Consider the following 22,170-nt stretch of genomic DNA (forward strand, 5'->3'; position numbering starts at 1 on the left):
GCTTGTCCACAATGATGTCCCCATCTTCATTTAGCCAATGAAGTTGATAAGGTTTTGGATGGGGAATTGGTGTTAGTTTTAGCTTCTCAACCAACCTAATGCTATAACCATTGCAACACGAACCACTATCCACAATTAGAGAACAAGCTTTGTCTAAAATTTTGCACCTTGTGTAAAAAATATTCTCTTTGTGAAACATGTGATTCACTAGGTTGACTTCCTAGAAGCATCCTAATCATCAAAAGTTGACCATCATAAGTGTCGCCACCGGCCCGAAACGGGCCTCGGCGGTCGCGAAGACGGTCGAGCTCGCTTTTATTTTAGTTTGAAAATGTATTGGATTATTAGAACGACTTGTTCTCAAACTGAGACCTTGTCGATCTTATCCAATTTATTTATTAAAAGTCTCACTAATCCATATTAATCCCAAGCGGGACCCTCCATGGATTAGTGGTTTTCGCAAAAGGAGGGTTCGTGGAGTCGCCACCAATGTTTTACTCAAAACATTGGAAAAAGGGATAAGGCAATTGATTTTATAAATCAACTTTGGCCATTACAACCAGAGTCGGGTAAGGGAGTCGGTTACGCGTGGGGAAGGTGTTAGCACCCCACAGCGCCCCTTTCGGGTTCCCTATGACAGATTATTTCTAAAATAATAGCGTAAAATTACTAAATTACCCCTATTTATTATAAGCGATTATAAATTAACTATCTACATGATGACAGTTTAAATATGCACACAGAAAACAGTAAAAGGAAGGATTTAAGAAGAAACCTTTTGAAGCGTGCTTTTATATATTGAGTAAAACTGGGAAGCTTTTTGGCGTTCCCTCGCTCTACAAGCTCGCTCGCTCTCTCCTATAAAATTTTGACTATGGAAATCCGGAGGATTTCCCTTCGACTAGGTTTGAATCTCCAAGCTAAGTGCTCGGAATTCCAGAACTTCGTCGGATCGACTCCCAGAGAGATTTCTAGGGCAGAACACTGCTCAAAAACCCCAGAATACTCAAGGAGGGAGTCAAAACTGAGTGTGAAAGTGTGGAATGACGTCCAATTGACGTCATATTTATAGGGAATAGGCGCAATACGGCCTACAGAGGCAATACGGCCGTATTGAAATTTTTGAACTTCAATACGGCCGTATTGAGTTCAATACGGCCGTATTGAAATTCAGAAATTTCAATACGGCCGTATTGAGTTCAATACGGCTGTATTGAAGCTTCAATACGGCCGTATTGATTTCAGTACGGCCGTATTGAAGTTTCAGAAACTTCAATACGCCGTATTGAGTTCACTGCGGCCGTATTGAAGCTTCAATACGGCCGTATTAAGTTCAGTACGGCCGTATTGGGCTTCATTCCCTCCACTTCCTTATTTTGAGCTATTCTAAGACCTCTAGACCTACAGAGAACCCTCCTAGGGCCTTCCAGGAGTCCTTCTGGCTGATCTTCCTTCAGTCTTCGAGAGTCTTCAAGCTTTATTTCCGACCCGGACAATTTTAGGGGTCTACAGCTGCCCCCCCCTTTACTTAGTCAAACGGTCTTTTTAGTGTATCGATTGACAAGTAAAGGAGTTGACCCAATTGTTCGGGTAATACGCCAACCTTCTGACTTGTAGTGTCTTCCGGTGGAAAATTGTCGAGTAGCCTCTCTAGGTTTTGCTTTGCTTGCTGCCCAAGCTGGAAGCTGTGAGTACCGCCTCTCCAGGCTTAGCTTCACTCTTTGTTCGAGCCGGAAGCTAAGTACCCTTGTGACAACGGTAGCAGTGTGAGTTTCGCCTCTCCAGGCTTAGTCTCGCTCTTTGTTTGAGCCGGAAACTAAGCACCTTTGTGACGACGGTGAGCAGTGTGAGTTTCGCCTCTCCAGGCTTTGCTTTGCTTGCTGCCCAAGCTGGAAGCTGTGAGTACCGCCTCTCCAGGCTTAGCTTCACTCTTTGTTCGAGCCGGAAGCTAAGTACCCTTGTGACAACGGTAAGCAGTGAGTACCTCCTTTCCAGAGATAGCTTCGCTCATTGCTCGAGCCGGAAGCTGCATACCTCCGTGTTTGTGACGACGGGGTAGCGTGAATATCTCCTTTTCAGGGATTTGTGATGATTTTGTCTCCACAGTCCACGATGCTGCTTCGACGGTTGTTTTTCCATTTTTGTGCCACTGAGGGCTGGATAACGCAGGGATCCGTCTAGGGGATGTGCAGTTACTCATAGGTTCTTGTGTCCCAACTTTCCATTGCGTAGTTGGTGCCCACTGGGGAATTTCTGATTCCTTAGGGGTGCAGACACAAAGATGCTCTTTCTGATGTGAGCGGTGCCTTATGATTGGCTGACGTCCTTTCGACGTTGGTGGAGTATCTCGGTTATCCTTGTTCGGGTAACTCTTTTTGATTTTCTGATTTTTTGCTGCCTCTGTGTAGGCTGTTATCCGCTGGGGATTCTGGATGTTGATTTTGTCTCCACAGTCCACGATGCTGCTTCGACGATTGTTTTTGATTTTTGTGCCACTGAGGGCTGGATAACGCAGGGATCCGTCTAGGGGATGTGCAGTCATTCACAGGTTCCTGTGCCCCAACTTGCATTGCATTGTTGGTACCCTTGGGGAATTTCTGACTCCTTGGGGTATAGACACAGATGCTCTTTCTCTCTGAGTTGAGCAGTGCCTTATGATTGGCTGACGTCCTTTGGACGTTGGTGGAGTATCCCGGTTATCCTTATTCGGGTAACTCTTTTTAATTTTTGGATTTTGTTGCCTCTGTGTAGGCTGTTATCCGCCAGGGGATTTTGTCATTGGTTTGTGATTGGCCTCTTCTGTTAGGCAGATCATCTTGATGTTCAATGATAGGCTGAGAGCCGGATTCCACTTGGGGAATGATTATTGATCTTTTCGATTTTTTTTTTCTTTTTTGAAAGAGTGCCTCTGAATAGGCGAATTATCTTGATGTTTGATGATTGGCTGAATGCCAAATTCCTCTTGGGGAATGGTTATTGATCTTTTTGATTTTTTCTCCTTTTGCAGGGATGCCTCTAAGTAGGCGATTGGGGAATGAGGGATCTTATGTATCCCAGAGTATTATTTAGGAAGCCTCTGCAGGCTTAGCCTCACTCAACACTTGAGTTGGAGAGCTATCTTCACTGAGGAAGTGTTAAGTCCTTTGACTTGTATATACTGTTTGGATGATCGCACTTCCATTGGGGATTGCGTCGATTTTGCTTTGATAGCTCTCGCTGGGGATTTTTCCGTGAGCTTGAGCTGAGGTTCCCTCTGGGGAGTATTATTTCTGCGAGCCTCTCCAGGCTCAGTTATTCTGCATACTGTGGAGGATGTGGAGTATTATTTTGGTAAGCCTCTCCAGGCTTAGTTATTCGGTACAAATTGTTTGTTGGATTTTCTATATCCTTGCCTTTTTTATTTTCGGCTTTTTCTGTATTTTGCCTTTTCTTCTGATTTGGCTTTTTCTGTATTTTGCCTTTTTTATGTTTTTGGCTTTTGCTGTACAGAAATTAAAAGTGCTAAAGAAATTAAATTCAGTTATTATGAGAGAGTATTATTTCGGCAAGCCTCTCCAGGCTCAGTTATTTTGTAGGAGTATTATTTCGGCAAGCCTCTCCAGGCTCAATTATTCTGAAGGAGTATTATTTCGACAAGCCTCTCCAGGCTCAATTATTCTGTACGAGTATTATTTCGGCAAGCCTCTCCAGGCTCAATTATTCTGAGAGAGTATTATTTCGGCGAGCCTCTCCAGGCTCAGTTATTTTGAGAGTATTCTTTCGGCAAGCCTCTCCAGGCTCAGTTATTCTGTATGATGCTGTTGATTTTCTGAATCTTTGTATTTTGCTTGCTGCTGTCATACACAAGCAATTTTCTATTTTTCTATTTTATGTGGTTGCCTCATGATAAGGTCTTTGAATGTGCAACTAATGTGTGTGTGATGCACAAATGCAATACAATTTTTTATTTTTGTTCATTTATTTAGAAAAGTGAGTGGCTCTCCCTATCCTCTTCTTCTTGGAGGACTTTCTGTCATTGACGCGAGGGAGTATTTTTGTGAGCCTTTATGCAGGAGATTATGGATTTTACAGGAACCCCTCCAATTTTCTTTTATTGACCGATTAATAATGGAATTTCGTACAATTTTTTTATGAAAAACCAATTCAGAGGCATAATCACATGGTCAAGAAAGAAAAGAAACAAATGGATATTTTTATTGATATTCACAAGTGTTTTTACAGAAAGATATACAGAAGGAAATTTCTGAAGAATGGCTGGCCAAGGTAGGCTATACATTTTTGGCTTAAACAATTATATCTGTGATTGCTGCTCTTCCCGTTTCCCTAGTTGTTTCGGGTGAGATGCCTGAGCCAGGAGTGTAGATACTGCAAGACGCTTGCTTCTAGAAGATTATCACTTGAACCGCCTTTCGGTTTTCGGTTCAAGTGATCGTTGCTTGCTTTACTTTTTGCATCTTATTCTTTTGCCCCTAATTTTTGCCTAGGACATGTCCTAGCGGGGATAATTTTGCCTTTGTTTTGCCTAGTACCCTTGTACTGGCGGGCTTTTTGTTTTGCCCTAACTTTTGCCTAGGATGCCCTTTTTGGGTTTTCATCCTAACGGGCTGATGCAAGCAACGTCTTCAAGCATAATACTTCTTTACCACGTCAGCGTTGACTGGGTATCGAAGTTCTTCTCCGTCCATGTCTGTGAGAATCAATGCTCCTCCGGAGAAGGCTCGCTTCACCACGTATGGTCCTTCGTAATTTGGGGCCCACTTTCCGATTTTGTCCTTTTGAGCTGGTAGCAATTTCTTCATCACCAGCTCTCCCTCATGGTAGATTCGAGGATGGACTTTCTTGTCAAAAGCCTTTTTGATCTTCCTTTGGTAGGCTTGACCATGGCATATGGCGTTCAGTCGTTTTTCTTCGATAAGGTTCAATTGGTCGTGTCGACTTTGAACCCATTCTGCCTCGGAAAGTTTTGCTTCCATGATTACTCTCAGAGACGGTATCTCGACTTCAACCGGCAGAACTGCCTCCATTCCATAAACAAGGGAGAATGGAGTAGCTCCTGTGGATGTACGTACTGAAGTCCTATAACCATGGAGAGCGAAGGGTAGCATCTCATGCCAGTCTTTGAATGAGACAACCATCTTTTGTACTATCTTCTTGATATTCTTATTGGCTGCCTCGACCGCCCCATTCATCTTTGGTCGATATGGGGAAGAGTTATGGTGCTGAATTTTGAACTCTTTGCACAGTTCTTCCACCATCTTATTGTTCAAATTGGATCCATTATCAGTGATGATTTTGTCGGGAATACCGTATCTGCATATGATATTCTTTCTGATGAAGGATGTTACCACCTTTCGGGTCACATGAGCATACGATGCCGCTTCTACCCATTTGGTGAAATAGTCAATGGCCACAAGGATGAACCTATGTCCATTGGATGCCTTTGGCTCGATGGGTCCAATAACATCCATGCCCCATATTGCGAATGGCCATGGTGAAGCCAACACATTGAGTGGCGTTGGTGGGACATGAATGTTGTCGGCGTATGCTTGACACTTGTGGCATTTCCGGACGTATTGGTAACAATCCCTTTCAATGGTCGACCAATAATATCCTGCTCTGAGGATTTTCTTAGCCATTGCAGGCCCGGGAATATGGGTACCGAAAACCCCCTCATGTATTTCTTTGATTACATTTTGAGCTTCGACTTGGTCTATGCACCTCAACAAGACCGAGTCATAATTCTTTTTGTAGAGGGTTTCTCCAATCAACAGAAATCCCATGGCCCTTCTTCGGATATGCTTTTTATCATTATCGCTGGCCATATCAGGATATTCCCCTTTTGACAGATATTGTTTGATGTCATGGAACCATGGATGATCGTCAACAGCTTCATCTATCAGTAGGCAGAACGCTTGCTTATCGTGCCGCCGGATATTGATGATGGGCATTTCATGCTCCTTATCCAAGGCGAACATCGATGATAGTGTGGCAAGGGCGTCAGCGAACTGATTTTCCTCCCTTGGGATATATTCAAAGACGACATTTTGAAAGAATTGTATCAGGTCTTTGATATGCTCAACATATGGTATCAGCTTAGGATTTCGGACTTCCCATTCACCTCGCAGTTGGTGAATGACTAAAGCCGAATCTCCAAATACTTTGAGCTTTAGGATACCATTGTTGATTGCTGCTTGGATTCCTAACGCGCAAGCCTCGTATTCGGCCATGTTATTTGTACAGTCAAAGTTGAGTCTTGCCGTTAAGGGGATATGCTTTCCTTGTGGGGAGATTAATACTGTTCCAATCCCCTGTCCAAGCATGTTGGAGGCTCCATCGAAATACATGGTCCACGTATCATCCTTAGGATCTTCATGTTGTAAATGCATTATATCCTCATCGGGGAAATCATCCTGAAGGGATTGATAGTCATTGGTCGGCCCGTGTGCTAGGTAATCAGCTAGGGTACTACCCTTGATGGCCTTTTGTGTGACATGTATGATGTCAAATTCTGATAATTGCACTTGCCATCGGGCAATCTTCCCAGTGATTATCGGTTTGTCGAACACGTACTTAATTGGGTCCATTTTGGAAACCAACCAAGTAGTATGCCTAATCATATACTGCCTGAGCCGTTGTGTTGCCCATGCTAACGCACAGCACGTCTTTTCTAGTGGCGTGTAGCGGGTTTCATAATCAAGGAACTTTTTGCTCAGGTAGTAGATGGCTTGTTCTTTCTTCTTTGTTTCATCTTGTTGTCCTAGCACAGCTCCCATGGACTCATCAAGCACCGTTAGATAGAGGATTAATGGTCTTCCCTCGACAGGTGGCACCAACACTGGTGGATTGGCCAAACACTATTTGATCTTATCGAAAGCTTGTTGACAATTCTCATCCCAAACTTCGGAATGATTCTTGCGCAACAGCTTGAATATTGGTTTGCACGTGTCAGTCAACTGTGCGATGAACCTTGCGACGTAGTTCACCCTGCCGAGGAATCCTCTAATTTCTTTCTCAGTTTTAGGAGGAGGCATTTCCATTATTGCCTTTACTTTATCGGGGTCCACCTCTATGCCTTTTTCACTGACGATGAACCCGAGAAGCTTACCTGACCGAACTCCGAAAGTACACTTAGCCGGGTTTAGCTTAAGCTGATACTTACGAAGCCGATTGAATAATTTTCTCAAATATTGGATGTGGTCCATCTCGTCTTTTGACTTTGCAATCATGTCATCCACGTATACTTCAATTTCTTTGTGGATCATATCGTGGAATAGCGTCACCATCGCTCGTTGGTAGGTGGCACCCGCATTTTTAAGTCCAAAAGGCATTACCCTGTAGCAGAAAGTGCCCCAGGGTGTAATGAAAGAAGTTTTCTCGCGGTCTTCTATATTCATCTTGATTTGATTATACCCCGAGTATCCATCCATAAAGGAATAGAGTGTGTTTGTGGCGGTGTGATCCACAAGTGTATCGATGTGGGGCAAGGGAAAATCGTCCTTTGGACTGGCACGATTCAAATCCCTATAATCAACACACACTCTAACTTTCCCATTCTTTTTGATGACTGGCACAATGTTAGCCAGCCATTCGGGATACTGGGATACAACCAAGAATCCCGCGTCCAATTATTTTTCTACCTCCTCCTTAATCTTTAAGGACCATTCGGGCTTGATTCGTCGAAGCTTTTGCTTAATGGGTCGAAACCCCTCTTTTAAGGGCAACTTGTGTTCGACAATGTTGGAGTCCAAACCGGGCATATCATGGTACGACCATGCAAATACGTCCTTGTATTCCCTCAATAATTGAATCAATTGTGTTTTTATTCCATCACTGATACGGGTCCCAATGTTGACCTCTTTCAATTCTTGATCCTGCCCCAAATTCACGGTCTCCAATTCTTCTTGATTCGGTTGGAGTAAACGAGCTTCTTGATCTAGCAGTCTTTGCAGATCCGGAGAGATGGTCTCCTCATCACTGTCCAACTCAACCCATTCACCCTCGGCTTTCGGATCCCGGTCAGAGCGAGCAATCACAGACATAATTATTTATTGGTTCTGTTTAGGTTTAGAGTTTATTAATATTAATGAGAGAGAGATAATAGAACAAAATGAGAGAATAATGTGTGAAAAATGCCTCTTTATTGATATATGTATGTAAAACTGTACAAAACCCTTTATTTACATGAAAAGGTCCTCATGATCTCGGGTACTGATCATGAGTCCCTAAAAGAAAAAATGTGGAGGGGCCCTATCATGGCTTGCCCTTCTCTCTACTCCTGCTGCGGTAGAGGATTCTTGCTCACGTCGGGCGCCGTCGAATCGAAAGTGACCCACCCAGCATCGATAAGGTCTTGGACCTTATACTTGAGAGCTCTGCAGTTCTCCGTTGAATGTCCCGGTGCCCCCGAATGGTATAGACATTTGTCTTGTGGATTGTACCAATCGGGGTAAGGTGGATTCACTTTCTTTGGTGGAATGTAAGCTATAAGACGCGCCTCCACTAGCTTCGGCAGGAGATCGCTATAAGTGGTCGGAAGTTTATCAAACTTCTTCACAGAGTTGTTTTGCGATTTGCCTGACTTCGAAGCGGAAGAAGATGGAGAAATGGTTATAGCGTTGACTCCTCCTTCTTTCTTCTTCCCGAAGGCCTTCTTAGCTTCATATGGTTGGGAAGGCTTAGCCAGCTTCCCACTTTTAAGTCCTTGTTCCACCCTTTCTCCAATGGTGATGATGTCCGAGAAGAGTGTCGTTGTGTTCCCTATCATTTTATCGTAATAGGGACCAGTCAACGAGTTGATGAATAAGGACACCGTCTCCTTATCCGACAGCGAGGGCTCTATCTGTGCCGCCAACTCCCTCCAACGTTGGGCGTACGCCTTGAAGGATTCATCGTTCTTTTTGCTCAAGGCTTGAAGATCAGACCTATCGGGTGTTAGGTCGATGTTGTATTTATAGCGCTTGAGAAAGGCGTCGGCCAACTGCCTCCATGTATGTACTAGATTTCCATCTAGCTGCATATACCAGTTGAGTGCAGTTTCAGCTAAGCTCTCTTGAAAGCAGTGGATCAAGAGCTTTTCATTTGTGGCATATGCAGCCATCTTGCGACAGTACATGGTGAGATGACTTTTGGGGCAAGTCGATCCCACATACTTTGGGAAATCCGGCACTTTAAATTTAGGAGGGAATTGAATGTCCCTCACTAAGCACATGTCGGCGGCATCTTTGATGTCAAAATCATGCCCCTCCATAGCCCTTAGCCGATCCTCGAGGGCGTGGAATTGTTCCTTTGATACTTCGGGCTCTTTAATCATAATTCCAGCCCCAAGGTGTACAGCGTGTGGAGGATCTTTTTCATGCTCTTCCTCCTCTCCCTCATGATGGGACCCATGATCACTGTGATGAGATTCATGGATGTTGTGATGACGCATGAGTTCCATCATTTGCGCCATTTGGTCTTTAAGTTGTGAAAGCTCGGTTGTGAGCTTTTTGTTTTGCTCCTCCAATGCTTCCATTTTCTTGATCTTCTTTGCGCGTGTGAGGACAGAGAGATGACCAGCCACTTTCTAAAAATGAATATTTAATCTAATTAATTTATGGAATGAATACGCTCTTGACATGAGCTTGATAACCCTCCATTTTTAAGGCGCTGCCTTTTTAAAACAGAGTGTTACCACCCTCCTTGACTTATGATCTCTCCTCAACGGAGAATCTCGATAATTATGGGTCACTTTTACTCATGTCAAGAGGTATTGGTGAACCTAAAATGCATGGTTTATGAGGATGCATGATATCTTTATTGGTAATGATGCACATGCTCCTCATTTTTATTATATTTTTACACATGGTCTTTCCTCTCATGTCATGGTTTTTTCATGCATGGGGATTATTCTTTAGACCTTATCACGAGGTTATTTATTAATGCACAAACAATGTCACATAACGAATGCACAAACAATTCACTCATCCACGAACAGTCACGAGCGAATCACGAGGTAGGGGTCTCCTGCAGAAAAGTGCATATTCAAGGAGGATCTAACTGTTCTCACTTGGTCAAAGGCCCCCAAGGTGCCCCCATTATAGGGACCCAATTCCTCTCGTCGTAAGTCGATGGAAAGTTCCAACGCACTGTCGGACTCGAGTTCATGGTTATCACCTTGAGTGATGTTTTTCCGACAACGGTCTCGTAGGCTCCTATAGACCCATTCAACCGGCCGTACTAACATCCACTCCCTATGGATTACCACTCATGCCCCCGGGTATAGAGGGAACTGTTGTGTGCAAAGGTTTGTGTGCAATTTATTTCAAACAATTGCGGAAATTTAAACAAACAACAGTTATTTAAAGCCAAATATATAAAGCATGTTATCATACAAGCAAGGGGTAATGAAGTAATTTTTAACTATTATTTGTTAAAAATAATCTGTCACTAAATGGGACTGACTCTCGAAGCTTCCCCAGTGGAGTCGCCATCTGTCGCCACCGGCCCGAAACGGGCCTCGGCGGTCGCGAAGACGGTCGAGCTCGCTTTTATTTTAGTTTGAAAATGTATTGGATTATTAGAACGACTTGTTCTCAAACTGAGACCTTGTCGATCTTATCCAATTTATTTATTAAAAGTCTCACTAATCCATATTAATCCCAAGCGGGACCCTCCATGGATTAGTGGTTTTCGCAAAAGGAGGGTTCGTGGAGTCGCCACCAATGTTTTACTCAAAACATTGGAAAAAGGGATAAGGCAATTGATTTTATAAATCAACTTTGGCCATTACAACCAGAGTCGGGTAAGGGAGTCGGTTACGCGTGGGGAAGGTGTTAGCACCCCACAGCGCCCCTTTCGGGTTCCCTATGACAGATTATTTCTAAAATAATAGCGTAAAATTACTAAATTACCCCTATTTATTATAAGCGATTATAAATTAACTATCTACATGATGACAGTTTAAATATGCACACAGAAAACAGTAAAAGGAAGGATTTAAGAAGAAACCTTTTGAAGCGTGCTTTTATATATTGAGTAAAACTGGGAAGCTTTTTGGCGTTCCCTCGCTCTACAAGCTCGCTCGCTCTCTCCTATAAAATTTTGACTATGGAAATCCGGAGGATTTCCCTTCGACTAGGTTCGAATCTCCAAGCTAAGTGCTCGGAATTCCAGAACTTCGTCGGATCGACTCCCAGAGAGATTTCTAGGGCAGAACACTGCTCAAAAACCCCAGAATACTCAAGGAGGGAGTCAAAACTGAGTGTGAAAGTGTGGAATGACGTCCAATTGACGTCATATTTATAGGGAATAGGCGCAATACGGCCTACAGAGGCAATACGGCCGTATTGAAATTTTTGAACTTCAATACGGCCGTATTGAGTTCAATACGGCCGTATTGAAATTCAGAAATTTCAATACGGCCGTATTGAGTTCAATACGGCTGTATTGAAGCTTCAATACGGCCGTATTGATTTCAGTACGGCCGTATTGAAGTTTCAGAAACTTCAATACGCCGTATTGAGTTCACTGCGGCCGTATTGAAGCTTCAATACGGCCGTATTAAGTTCAGTACGGCCGTATTGGGCTTCATTCCCTCCACTTCCTTATTTTGAGCTATTCTAAGACCTCTAGACCTACAGAGAACCCTCCTAGGGCCTTCCAGGAGTCCTTCTGGCTGATCTTCCTTCAGTCTTCGAGAGTCTTCAAGCTTTATTTCCGACCCGGACAATTTTAGGGGTCTACAATAAGGATAAGCATTTTCAATTTGATGGTCTTCATCACTAGATTCATTATCACTTGAAGTAGTTGAACTAGTCTCATCATGACTACTATAAATGTCTTGTCCTCTTAAAATCATGATTTTTTTATTGGGACATTGAGAAGCGATATGCCCTCTGCCGAGACATTTAAGCATTTAATATCACTAGATTTTCTACTAGAAGTGATAGTTCCTTTGCCTTTTTCTTTTTCTTTATATTTTTCTTTTTCTTGACCCTTGAAAAAATTCTTGGAGGATTCATATTTGGAAAATTGACCCTCCCTCTTGTAATCTTTCTTGGCATAAGAGTTAGAATGAGTTTTGTCTTTTTTGAAAGAATTTTTTCTCAAATTTTGTTGTTCCACCCTTGTACAAAGTTGGACCAAATCATCAAGATCCCTATAAGGGAGTAACTCCACTTTATCTCTTATGTCAAAATTGAGACCACTTAAGAATCTTGCAATGGTCAACCTTTCTTCCTCCCTTATTCTAGCCCTCATTAAATACAACTCCATTTTTTGTCTATACTCTTCCACACTCATGTTCTTTTGTTGGAGTCTTCAGAGCTTATCCATAAGCTCCCTACTATAATAAGAAGGAATGTGCCTTCTTCTCATAGCACTCCTTAAGTCATTCCAATACTCAATGGGTGGGTCATTATGGAGTCGCCTTTCTCTAACTAAGGTTTTCCACCACTACATTGTTTGTCCTTGGAAAGCTAAGCTGGCTAAGGGAACCTTTCTTTCTTCCCTTACTTGGTGACAAATGAAGATTTGTTCCACTTTCATTTCCCAATCCAAGTAGGTGTCCACATCCTCTTTTCAATGAAAGGGAGGGAGATTAACTCGTGATTATTGAGATTCATGGGGTAATGAATCAACTCAGCCCTGAAGTCTAAATTTTTTATGATAACAAAGGATGGATTCTAAGTGTTTTGATGATAACAAAAGAGTTGAAGTTGACCAAGGACACAAACCAGTCAAGAAAGGAAGATATGAATATCATGATGTGTAATAGGAGTAGCTCATGAGTTCTTATGTGTTGTATTGTTTTGATTAGTTTATTTTGCATGTGTATGCTTTGTGCATGAGTTAATCTTAATCTTAATTGACTAAGAGTGAGTGTGATGTTGATTTAAAATACCTGGAAAGATTTTTGAAGTATAAAATTGAGTTTTTGAAAGCTAACTCAAAATAATCGATTATCATTAAGTGTAATTGATTATTCCAGCAACAGGTGAAAAGAGCCTTGCTGTAATAATCAATTATCTGTGAAATAATCAATTATTCCAGGAAGTACCCTCTAGAATAATCGATTATCTTGCAAAATAATCGATTATTCTACTCTTGAGTGGTTTCCATAAATCATGAAGAACGAAATAATCTATTATCCTTTAAAATAATCGATTATCTGGATCTGAAAACTTTATAAATAGCTTTCACACTTTGAAACTTTAAGAAGAGAGATAAACTTAAAACAAAAGAGAGAAAAATTGATATTGTGAAGTCTTTATGACCTTCTTGGAGTGTTTTCTTTGTGAAACCAAGAAGAGAAACATTTTGTGAAATGCTTTGAAAGAGATCATCATCATCACTACATTCTTGGGAGAGAAATATTAAGATTTGTTTGAAATTCACAATCTGATTTGTTCAGCTTCCAGGTGAATTCGTTCCTTTAATTCTTTGTGTAATGGGTAAGGAAAATTTTGAGCAGGTGTCTCAAGTGATAAAGAATTCTTGTAGTGGGTTTCTGCAAGAAGTGCTTTCTTGGGGGCAAGAAAGTGGTTATCTTGAATGTAGGAGTATATGCATGTGTGGTATGCTTGTAAAACTTATTCATTAAGATAGTGGAACAAATCTTAATCAGGTTATGATTGAGACTGGATGTAGGTCACATGTGGAGTGGCTGAACCAGGATAAAATACTTGGGTATTCTTCTCTCACCCTTATCTCTTACATTGAGCAAAATCTTAATTGAGTGATAAAATGGCTGATCTTGATTAATATGTTTGTATGCTTAATATTAATTTAAACTGAATCAAAGTATTGCATAATAGTTGTTCTTAAAACTGAACTTAATCAAGATTAATCAAGAAAGCATATAAGACTCATTCCCATTGGCAAGTCTTTCAAGAAACTTCTTTGAGAATTCATATTACTAAAGTTTTAGTTGAAATAAAGATCCTTAAAACTCTGATAAATTTTTTAAGTGTCATAGAATCCAATTCACCCCAATCTTGGATTGAGCCATTCTTTTCTATCAGTGATTCCCTAACCTTTGGCTCTCTTATGACTCTTCTAGGGGTAGGTTGATAGTATTCATCTATATTCAAACTTCCTATCTCCTCTTGGTTTGTGGAACTTTGGGAACCTTTGCTACTTTTCTTTTTTCGTTTTAGCTTAGCTAAAAGTTTTTCTTCTCGTTGCTTAACCTTTTGTATCTCTTCTTCGAGAATAGCAAGTTGTACTTCCCTTTCTATTCTTTCTTTTTCTTTGGCAAGTACCTCTTGTTTCCTCCAAAGTTTTAGTGATTACAACTCTTTAACAAGGTGAGAAAAACTTTTTGGTGAGTCCAAATCACTACCACTTGGAGAATGGTTACTCATGGTTAAGTTTTCAAGAAATCTTTTTATATGCAATGCAAAAAGAAAATATTTTTGGATTTTCTAGGAAAGAAACTAGCACTTGGAGGTCTAAGTATACAAATCGCACTATCAATGGAGGTGAGCTATACTAGGAGCCACTTAATAACCAAGTCTTTTCAAGTGAAAATTACTAAACCCCCTTGTGGTAGCTTCAATTCCACAAAACTTTTCACAAAAAATTTGATATTTAATGATTTTCAAAGATTTTCTTGACTTCTATCTAAACATGAGCAATTAAAATTCTACACAATCTAGTCGAATTTTCAAGAGTAAAGAAAGCAAAAGAAAACTAAACAGTAGCAAAGAACAAAGCTTAACAAGTTGGTCGGTTTCCTAAGTGGAAGCTTGAAATCATATAAAATTTTCAAGCCACATCCACTAAATCTACACATGACTGATCTATAAAGATTTAGATATTCTTGACTAACTTCTTAATATTCCCTCCAAGCTATTACAATTGATTAAAATCAACGAAAATTGCAAGGAAAATAAACTAGCCTAAAAACATATTTTTCTGACGAAAATTACAACTGATTTAGAGACGGATTTGCTTTGTGATAGATTTTCCAGTAACCAAAATTGGTCACTAAATCCGTCTCTAAGATGAGTTGCTTCTTGGATTCTTACACCTACACAAGGAACAAACTAAGTCTAGAAAATTGAAGGCCTCCTCACAATGAAAAAGGAAGGATCACTCTTATGAAGGTTATTTAGGAGGTTCAAGGATTTTGGTGTTGGTTGATTTCGAAATCCGCCTAGCCTTAGAATCCTTGTCCTTCCTCTAGGTTTTGTGAGTCAATGTTTACTCCCTTTGCAAAGTTTTGACGCAACTTCCAGCCAAGAATCCACGGATAAAAACAGAAAATGAACAATTAAAAGAAGGCTAAACCAAATGGAATAAGATGTGACATATACAAAGAATTCCAATTAAGACTAAAAGACTAAAAAAAATCAAGACACACCTACAAGGATGGCACACAAAAGAAAGATCCTATATTAGCTCTAGGTTGGATTAACAAAACCAAAATTAAACAAGAAAAAGAAATAAAAGAGGATTCAAAACAATACAATCCGGTTCACTTGAAGTGGCACAAAAACAATGTATTAAGTTCCTCCTTTGGCTTTTTCTACTTTGATCTTTTTTCTTATATATATATAATCTTTCTTTTCAATTCTTTTCTTGAATCACTTAAGGAGTTTCTTGCCTTTTTCCAGATAATTTTCCAGTCACTAATTCAAGGAAACAAATCCGGATTAGTACAAAAAATTTCAGCTAAAAGTAGTTCAACTTTTGTAGCAATTTTGGTGCACTCTCTAAGTCACTTTTTGCTTGTTTCAAATCAACACTTCTTCAAATGTTGTTTTAACACCTTTGGTTCTATTTTCCTCTGTTTTTTAAGTACTTTTTTTTCTTCAGATTTATAAGTTTGAAATCATGCACCAAAACATAACTACTACAATTAGCCAAAATTTCTAGGAAATGGATCACAATTTTTTTTTAAAAAAAAGTCTTGGAAACAAATTCAAGACAAAAATGAAACACAATAGAAACCTAACTCTAAGAATCCACCATTGAACTAGTGATGGATATGAACTCAAAGTAGCAAAATGAAAAGTACATAAGCAAGGCACACAACAACAGAGCTCTCGACCAAAGCAAATCAAGTAGAATTGAATCAAAACATTATAGGTTTAACTAAGTATATCTTGAGTTTATGACATTCAAAATGAACTACACATGAATCTAGACAATTAAAAGATCCAAAAAATGGAAAAACACATGCAAGACTCAAAGGATGACCGAATCAAATCAATGAATAAGACTCAAATAAAAGCAAAAACCATACAAGTAGAAGCCTAGACACCTTAGTGATTGCGGATTGAACACAAATTACAATCACTCAATTGGATCTATCAAATTTTGAGCAAAAGAATTAGATCCAAACAGAAAAACCAATATGAGACAATCAAGAACACAAATCACAAAATTCAAAAGGTGAAAATGAGCACATAACCTCAAAGAAGAACCTAAGCTCTTGATACAAAAAATGATGGCAATTCCAAGTGAAGAGGATTGATGTTCTTCACTCCTTAAATTGCATGACTTCTTGATCACTTCCTTGAGGAGGTTAGATGAAGATCCAACCACGAAGATGAAGATGAAGATGAAACAAGAAAGGAACTGGAAGCACCAATGCCGACTGAGTAAAGGATTACTCACAAAAGTATACCTAGTTCCTATAAGAGTTCTAAGAACTATTTGGCCAAATGACTTTGAGAGGAGAGAAAGCTGAAGCAATTTTTAGAATAATTCTCTATCATGTCCAAAGTGACTACAAAATGAGTGAAGTATGCAATATACAGGACCAGATCGAGCTAGCTAGTGGCCCCAACTTAAGCAAGCAATTTAGGCACCAAGATTTAAATTTGAAATGCTATTTGAAATTCAAATTTTGGATCACCCATGTGCTAATTCATGAGTGATGCTTCTAGCCCTAATCTAGGTTTAATTTAGAGTGTATTTGGATTGAATTTGGGTGCACATGTTCAGCACCAACAATGCTTAAACCATGTGACCCAAATTCAAGTCAAATGACTCCTAAATTAAACTTAGATTAAGCCTAATAGTCCTATTATTGAATTCCTTTTATATTCCTAATCTAATGGCCTAAATACAATGGGCGATCAAATACATTGGAAAGAAAAAATTAAAAGGATTAAAATGAACCCAATATTGGGTACCAAAAACCCACAGGCCCATGGAGCCCAAAACTAGGCCCAATAAGCCTAAAGCCCAAAATACCTATACTAGTGGCCCATAATACAAGACCAAACAATATGAAATTCTACACTACCAAGAATACAATAAAAGGTGGTCATTCATGCAAAGCCCATGTGAAGAGTACCCTAGGCCCACCAAGCCCATTGGGCCCACTAAGCTCTGAAGCAGTCAAATCTGAAAGTAGCCTCCTTGCCAAAGCTCTAGTGGTTGGACCTTTGGTCCATGCTCCTCCATCAATTTACTTTATTTTAATGAATACTAATATTATTTATTATTATTATTGTTATTATTATTGATGAAAAAATGAGATATTTTTTTTTGGCTCAATAGGAGTGATTTCCTGTTCCTATGTATCTCTATGTGTTTAGACATGGATTTGTCACAATTTTTCCTAAAAATTTAGACATGAAAGAGCATTACGTCTAATTAATCTTTTTATTAAGAAATTTCACTATAATCTTGTTATTATCGGTTGAATTATAAACAGTTATATTTTATTTATAAGAGTTTTAGAACTATCAAGTTGTCTTAACTTATGTTTTAAAGATTTTAAAAGCCAAAAAAATGTTACATCTAATTAATTTTTTTATTGAGTAATATTTATAATTAGTCAGGAAAACTAATTAATTTCAATTATTTCCTTAAAATTATAAATATCTCTATCTTGATTACTATAATTATTTATTATCATTTTATAATCATTTATCTGAATATACTACTAAATCTGCCAAAATAAAATAGATAAAGAATGGGAGAATTAAAACATAACCAAAAGCACTCATGCTAGGTGTGATTCGAGTGTGGTCTAAGGAGTGTATTTTTCATTTTATTATTATACACATACATGATAAGATGAAAGTAGAATAAAGAAATTATAGATGGTAATAGAAAGACACTAGACCGTTCATCTAGTAAAACCAGTGCATGCGCAAATAAAAAAGATACGACTAACAAACCTTTACAAATCAAAAGCAATTTATCAAAGCTCAACTCTGAAACATAATATCACAAGTAAAATAAAATCGAACAACAACAAAGGAAATGAGCATAATAAATTAATATTTAGAAGTGAAAAGAGAAGAAAAAAAAAAACCTTGCGTGTGACTAGGGGTGGGTATGCGGACCGGTCCGGCCCGTTTAAGGCTCGGTCCGCGAAATCCGCATTTTTAACGGGCCGGATAAATCCGGTCGGCAAAATAAATGGACTTAAATCTTCAAGTCCGTATCCGGCCCGTGAAGCCCGCGGATAAACGGATAAGTCTGCAGGCCCAATTAAATCTAAATTTTTTTAATGAATATTGACACATTTAATGAGATTTTGAATTTCTTTTCCTTTATTTAACCTATGAAAACATAAGGAAAAAAATACATATAAAATGATATAAATATACTTCTAATAATAACATCAAACATTATAATAATAAACTAAAGTCTTAAATAACAAAGTTTACACATTCTAAATTTATAATAGAAATATATAAGTCTCAATGCCTTTAAAATTTAAAGTCCAAGCATACCAACTATTAACCAAATATTAAAGCCTTACTACCTTAAAACTTTAAGAGTCTTAATACACAACCAAACAAATATAAAACATTTGTAAGTCTAAGTACATCAAAGTCTAAATATCTTAAAACATCAAAGTCTTAATTAATATCTTAAAAACAAACATAAAATATTTGTAAGTCCAATTACATCTATCAAATATAATCAAGCATCTCCAATAATAACATTTGAGTCCATATTTGATGTAGGTTGATCATCATTCTCTAGCTCCTCATTTTCATCCTCTTTTCCTACAAATCATCACAACATCATAAGCCATAATATTAGTTAAAAGTAAGCTAGTTAAAATGGTAAATAATTTATTGAAACCTCTATGAAGATAATTTAAATATTTACCATGCACATCAAATCCTAATTTCCAATTTCTAGTACATATTAATGCTTGAACATTTTCGACAAGAAGTGAAGTTCGATATTTATTGAGCACCCGTGAACCAATACTAAATGTTGATTCTGAAGCAACAGTTGTTATTTGAATGCTTAAAATGTCACATGCCATCAATGCAAGTTCTGGAAACCTAACTTTATTCTCCATCCAATATTGCAAAAGATCCAAATTTGGGTGATATTGAGAAGAAAGTTTTTGCTCCTCTAGATATGTGTCCAATTGAGATTTACCCACATGTGACAAATTATCATTCTCATATTGCATAAACTCCTACATTAATTCCATAAAAAAATAGTGAGTGCAAGTAAATAAAAAAATAGTCAAAGTTAATTAAAATAAGTAAATAAGATAAAAGAAATAAAGAAAAATATAACTTACGTTCACTATAAGCCATTGTGATGTTGATGAGTTTCCTTTAGCAAAAGTACTAATTGATGGAATTTCTTGTGATGAACCAACATTGGAAGTTGTTTCTTTTGAATACAACTTAACATATTCATTATATAGAGTATATAATTTGTGCTTCACAACTTTCAACTTTGCTTGACAAGCTATTGGATCAAGACCAAGCTTTGAATAACAAAACTTCAAAAATTCAAACTTAAAACGAGGATCTAAAATGCATCCAAAGGAAAGCACAATGCTATATTCACTCCAATATTTATCAAATTTCCCTCTCATTTCACTTGCCATGACTCTAATCATATCATCTTCATTTGAAATATTTTTAATCAACAAGCATTCAATTTTCCACACTTGCATGAAATACAAATTAGATGTGGGATAAGAAGAACCAGATATCAATTCAGTGATTTCATAGAATGGACGCAAAAATTCGCACATTTTTTCTCCTCTATCCCATTCTTCATTAGTAGGACAATTCAAATAGCTTCTATCTTCAAATGCAAGACTAGTAAAAGCACGTCGATACAAAAGTGCACTCTCAAGCATCAAAAAGGTTGAATTCCACCTAGTAACAACATGTAAACACAAACCCATCTTTGTATTAATACCACCAACTTTAGCAACGCAAGATTTAAAAGACCTCATTCTTCCCTCTGAACCTTTAACATACTTGATGCTTTCTCTAATTTTATGAATAGCCCGACCATCAACTTTCAACCCTTCTTGAACTATAAGATTTAAAATATGAGCAACACATCGAATATGAAAAAATTAACCACCACACAATAAACTATCATTTTGCAAAAGAAGTCTTTCCTTCAAATAATCTTGCATTTTGTCATTGGAAGAAGCATTATCCAAAGTTAATGAAAATATTTTTGTCTCAATCCCCCAATCTTCCAAGAAACCATATATGATTTTAGCCATTTCACGCCCAGAATGTGGAGGAGGAAAATGAGAGAAATTAAGCATTTTGCTATGCGATTTCCAATTTTGATCAACATAGTGTGCAGTCAATGAAATATAACCCTCTGTAGTACAAGAAGTCCACACATCTGAAGTCAAGTTTATTCTGCCAGGAAGTTTAGACAACACTAGTTTCAATTTTTCTTTTTCACACTCATACATTTTGTTTATATTTGAAGTGGCCACACGCCTAGATGGTATCTTAGCATCAGGATACAAATATTGTATCAACTCTCTAAACCTCTTACGTTCTACAAAAGAGTATGGGAGATCATGTTCTATTATCATCATAGATATCATGTCATTTAACACATTTTGATCAATTATTCTACTCCTTATTTTTCCAGAATGATCAAGAACTAGTTTCCCAACATCGGAATCAACAAATGTTTTTGGTCTATTCTCACATCTTTTCATGTGACAAATTAAAGTTGAAGTGCCACTAAGACTCCCACCACCCACAAGGTCTTTCTTACAATACTTGCATTTAGCCCTTATTTTCCCATCAGGATGTTTAATAGGTTTTTCAAAGTAACTCCACACAGAAGATGAAAGACTCCTACACCTTTTAACTGGCATTTTAAACTCACCAAGTTCATCTTCTTCATTAGCTGAAATGTTATTCTGCTCTACATCATCATTAACCTCAACACCTTCATCTAACAAGTTCTCAAAAGATTCCATAGCGCAATTAAAGCTGAAATTATTAAACCAAAATTTTCTTATTATGCTGAAATAATTAAAATCATACAACTAAATCATAATGAGTACCAACAACGTAAGATGAACTAATGAAGTCAAGTTTGGATCTCATAAATTAAATCAATCATATATACCGAGTCAACACCCTCTAACTGAATGCCAGTAGACCGAATAAACCGTCTAACTTTAGGATCTACAAACTGAATGTTCCTTCCACAGCCAAGAATCAAAATCTCTAGCAAAGAATAAATCAAAGTGGCATTTAATATATAAGATTAAAAGCAATTGGATAAGTAAGCATAGCATTCAATTTAGTAACATAATAAAAAAAAGGAAATGCCTAGAAATTAACACAGTAATTAACTATACAGGGAACAATATATCAAAGAGATCAACTGAGAGAAAAAGAGAAAGAACAGTAGAAAAGATAATTAGATAATAAGTAGCAAGAAAAATGATATTACTTCACTTAATTTGCATAATTGTAATAGTGGGATATGTATCTGCTTTAAGGTCCTAACTAAACACTTCAACAACTACAAGTGCATGTACAATTGTATAGCATAACAGGGACCACCAGTCTTCAATATATCAACCACTTCCAAAGTGAATTAGAAAGTAACATGAATTTGGTAATACTACATCCATAGAATAATCGATCATGAACTATCCCTGCCTAATGCCAAATAGGAGAGATAAAAGGAAAACTAGAACTGTACCAAAAAATAGGGGAAAAAATAGAAAGTCAAGGAGAAAAAAGAATGTCAAAACTAAAAAACCAACCTGGAATAGGGCGAACAATTTGGAAGAGTGACAAGCTGCAACAAGGAACAAGATGACAATAAGATAAAGCAAGACTAATTAATGCCTATTCTCCTAAATGTGCAAGTGTGCAACAGCCAACAACCAACAAGAACCAGAACGGGAAGCAGCATAACGCTTCCAGCCACGAACCAGAATGCTTCCGGCCACGAACCAGA

At 38.3% G+C, this 22,170-nt stretch overlaps 2 protein-coding genes across 2 annotated transcripts; both read right to left on the minus strand.

Annotated features, from left to right (window-relative positions):
- Nucleotides 1–18,554: 18,554 nt before the first annotated feature.
- LOC145952702 (zinc finger BED domain-containing protein RICESLEEPER 2-like) lies at nt 18,555–21,038 on the minus strand. The gene is made up of 3 exons (XM_083065632.1): nt 19,496–21,038; nt 19,066–19,387; nt 18,555–18,959 (listed from the first exon to the last, which is right to left on the minus strand). The coding sequence occupies exons 1-3, from the start codon at nt 20,165–20,167 to the stop codon at nt 18,874–18,876; spliced, it is 1,080 nt and encodes a 359-aa protein (XP_082921758.1). The 5' UTR covers nt 20,168–21,038; the 3' UTR covers nt 18,555–18,873.
- LOC109793803 (zinc finger BED domain-containing protein RICESLEEPER 2-like) lies at nt 20,294–21,172 on the minus strand. The gene has a single exon (XM_020353279.2). It carries the CDS (start codon nt 21,170–21,172, stop codon nt 20,294–20,296), a length of 879 nt encoding a protein of 292 aa, XP_020208868.2.
- Nucleotides 21,173–22,170: the final 998 nt, after the last annotated feature.

Source organism: Cajanus cajan, chromosome 10 (assembly GCF_000230855.2).
Source record: "Cajanus cajan strain Asha chromosome 10, NIPB_CcT2T_4, whole genome shotgun sequence".
In the NCBI taxonomy this organism is placed as follows: domain Eukaryota; kingdom Viridiplantae; phylum Streptophyta; class Magnoliopsida; order Fabales; family Fabaceae; genus Cajanus; species Cajanus cajan.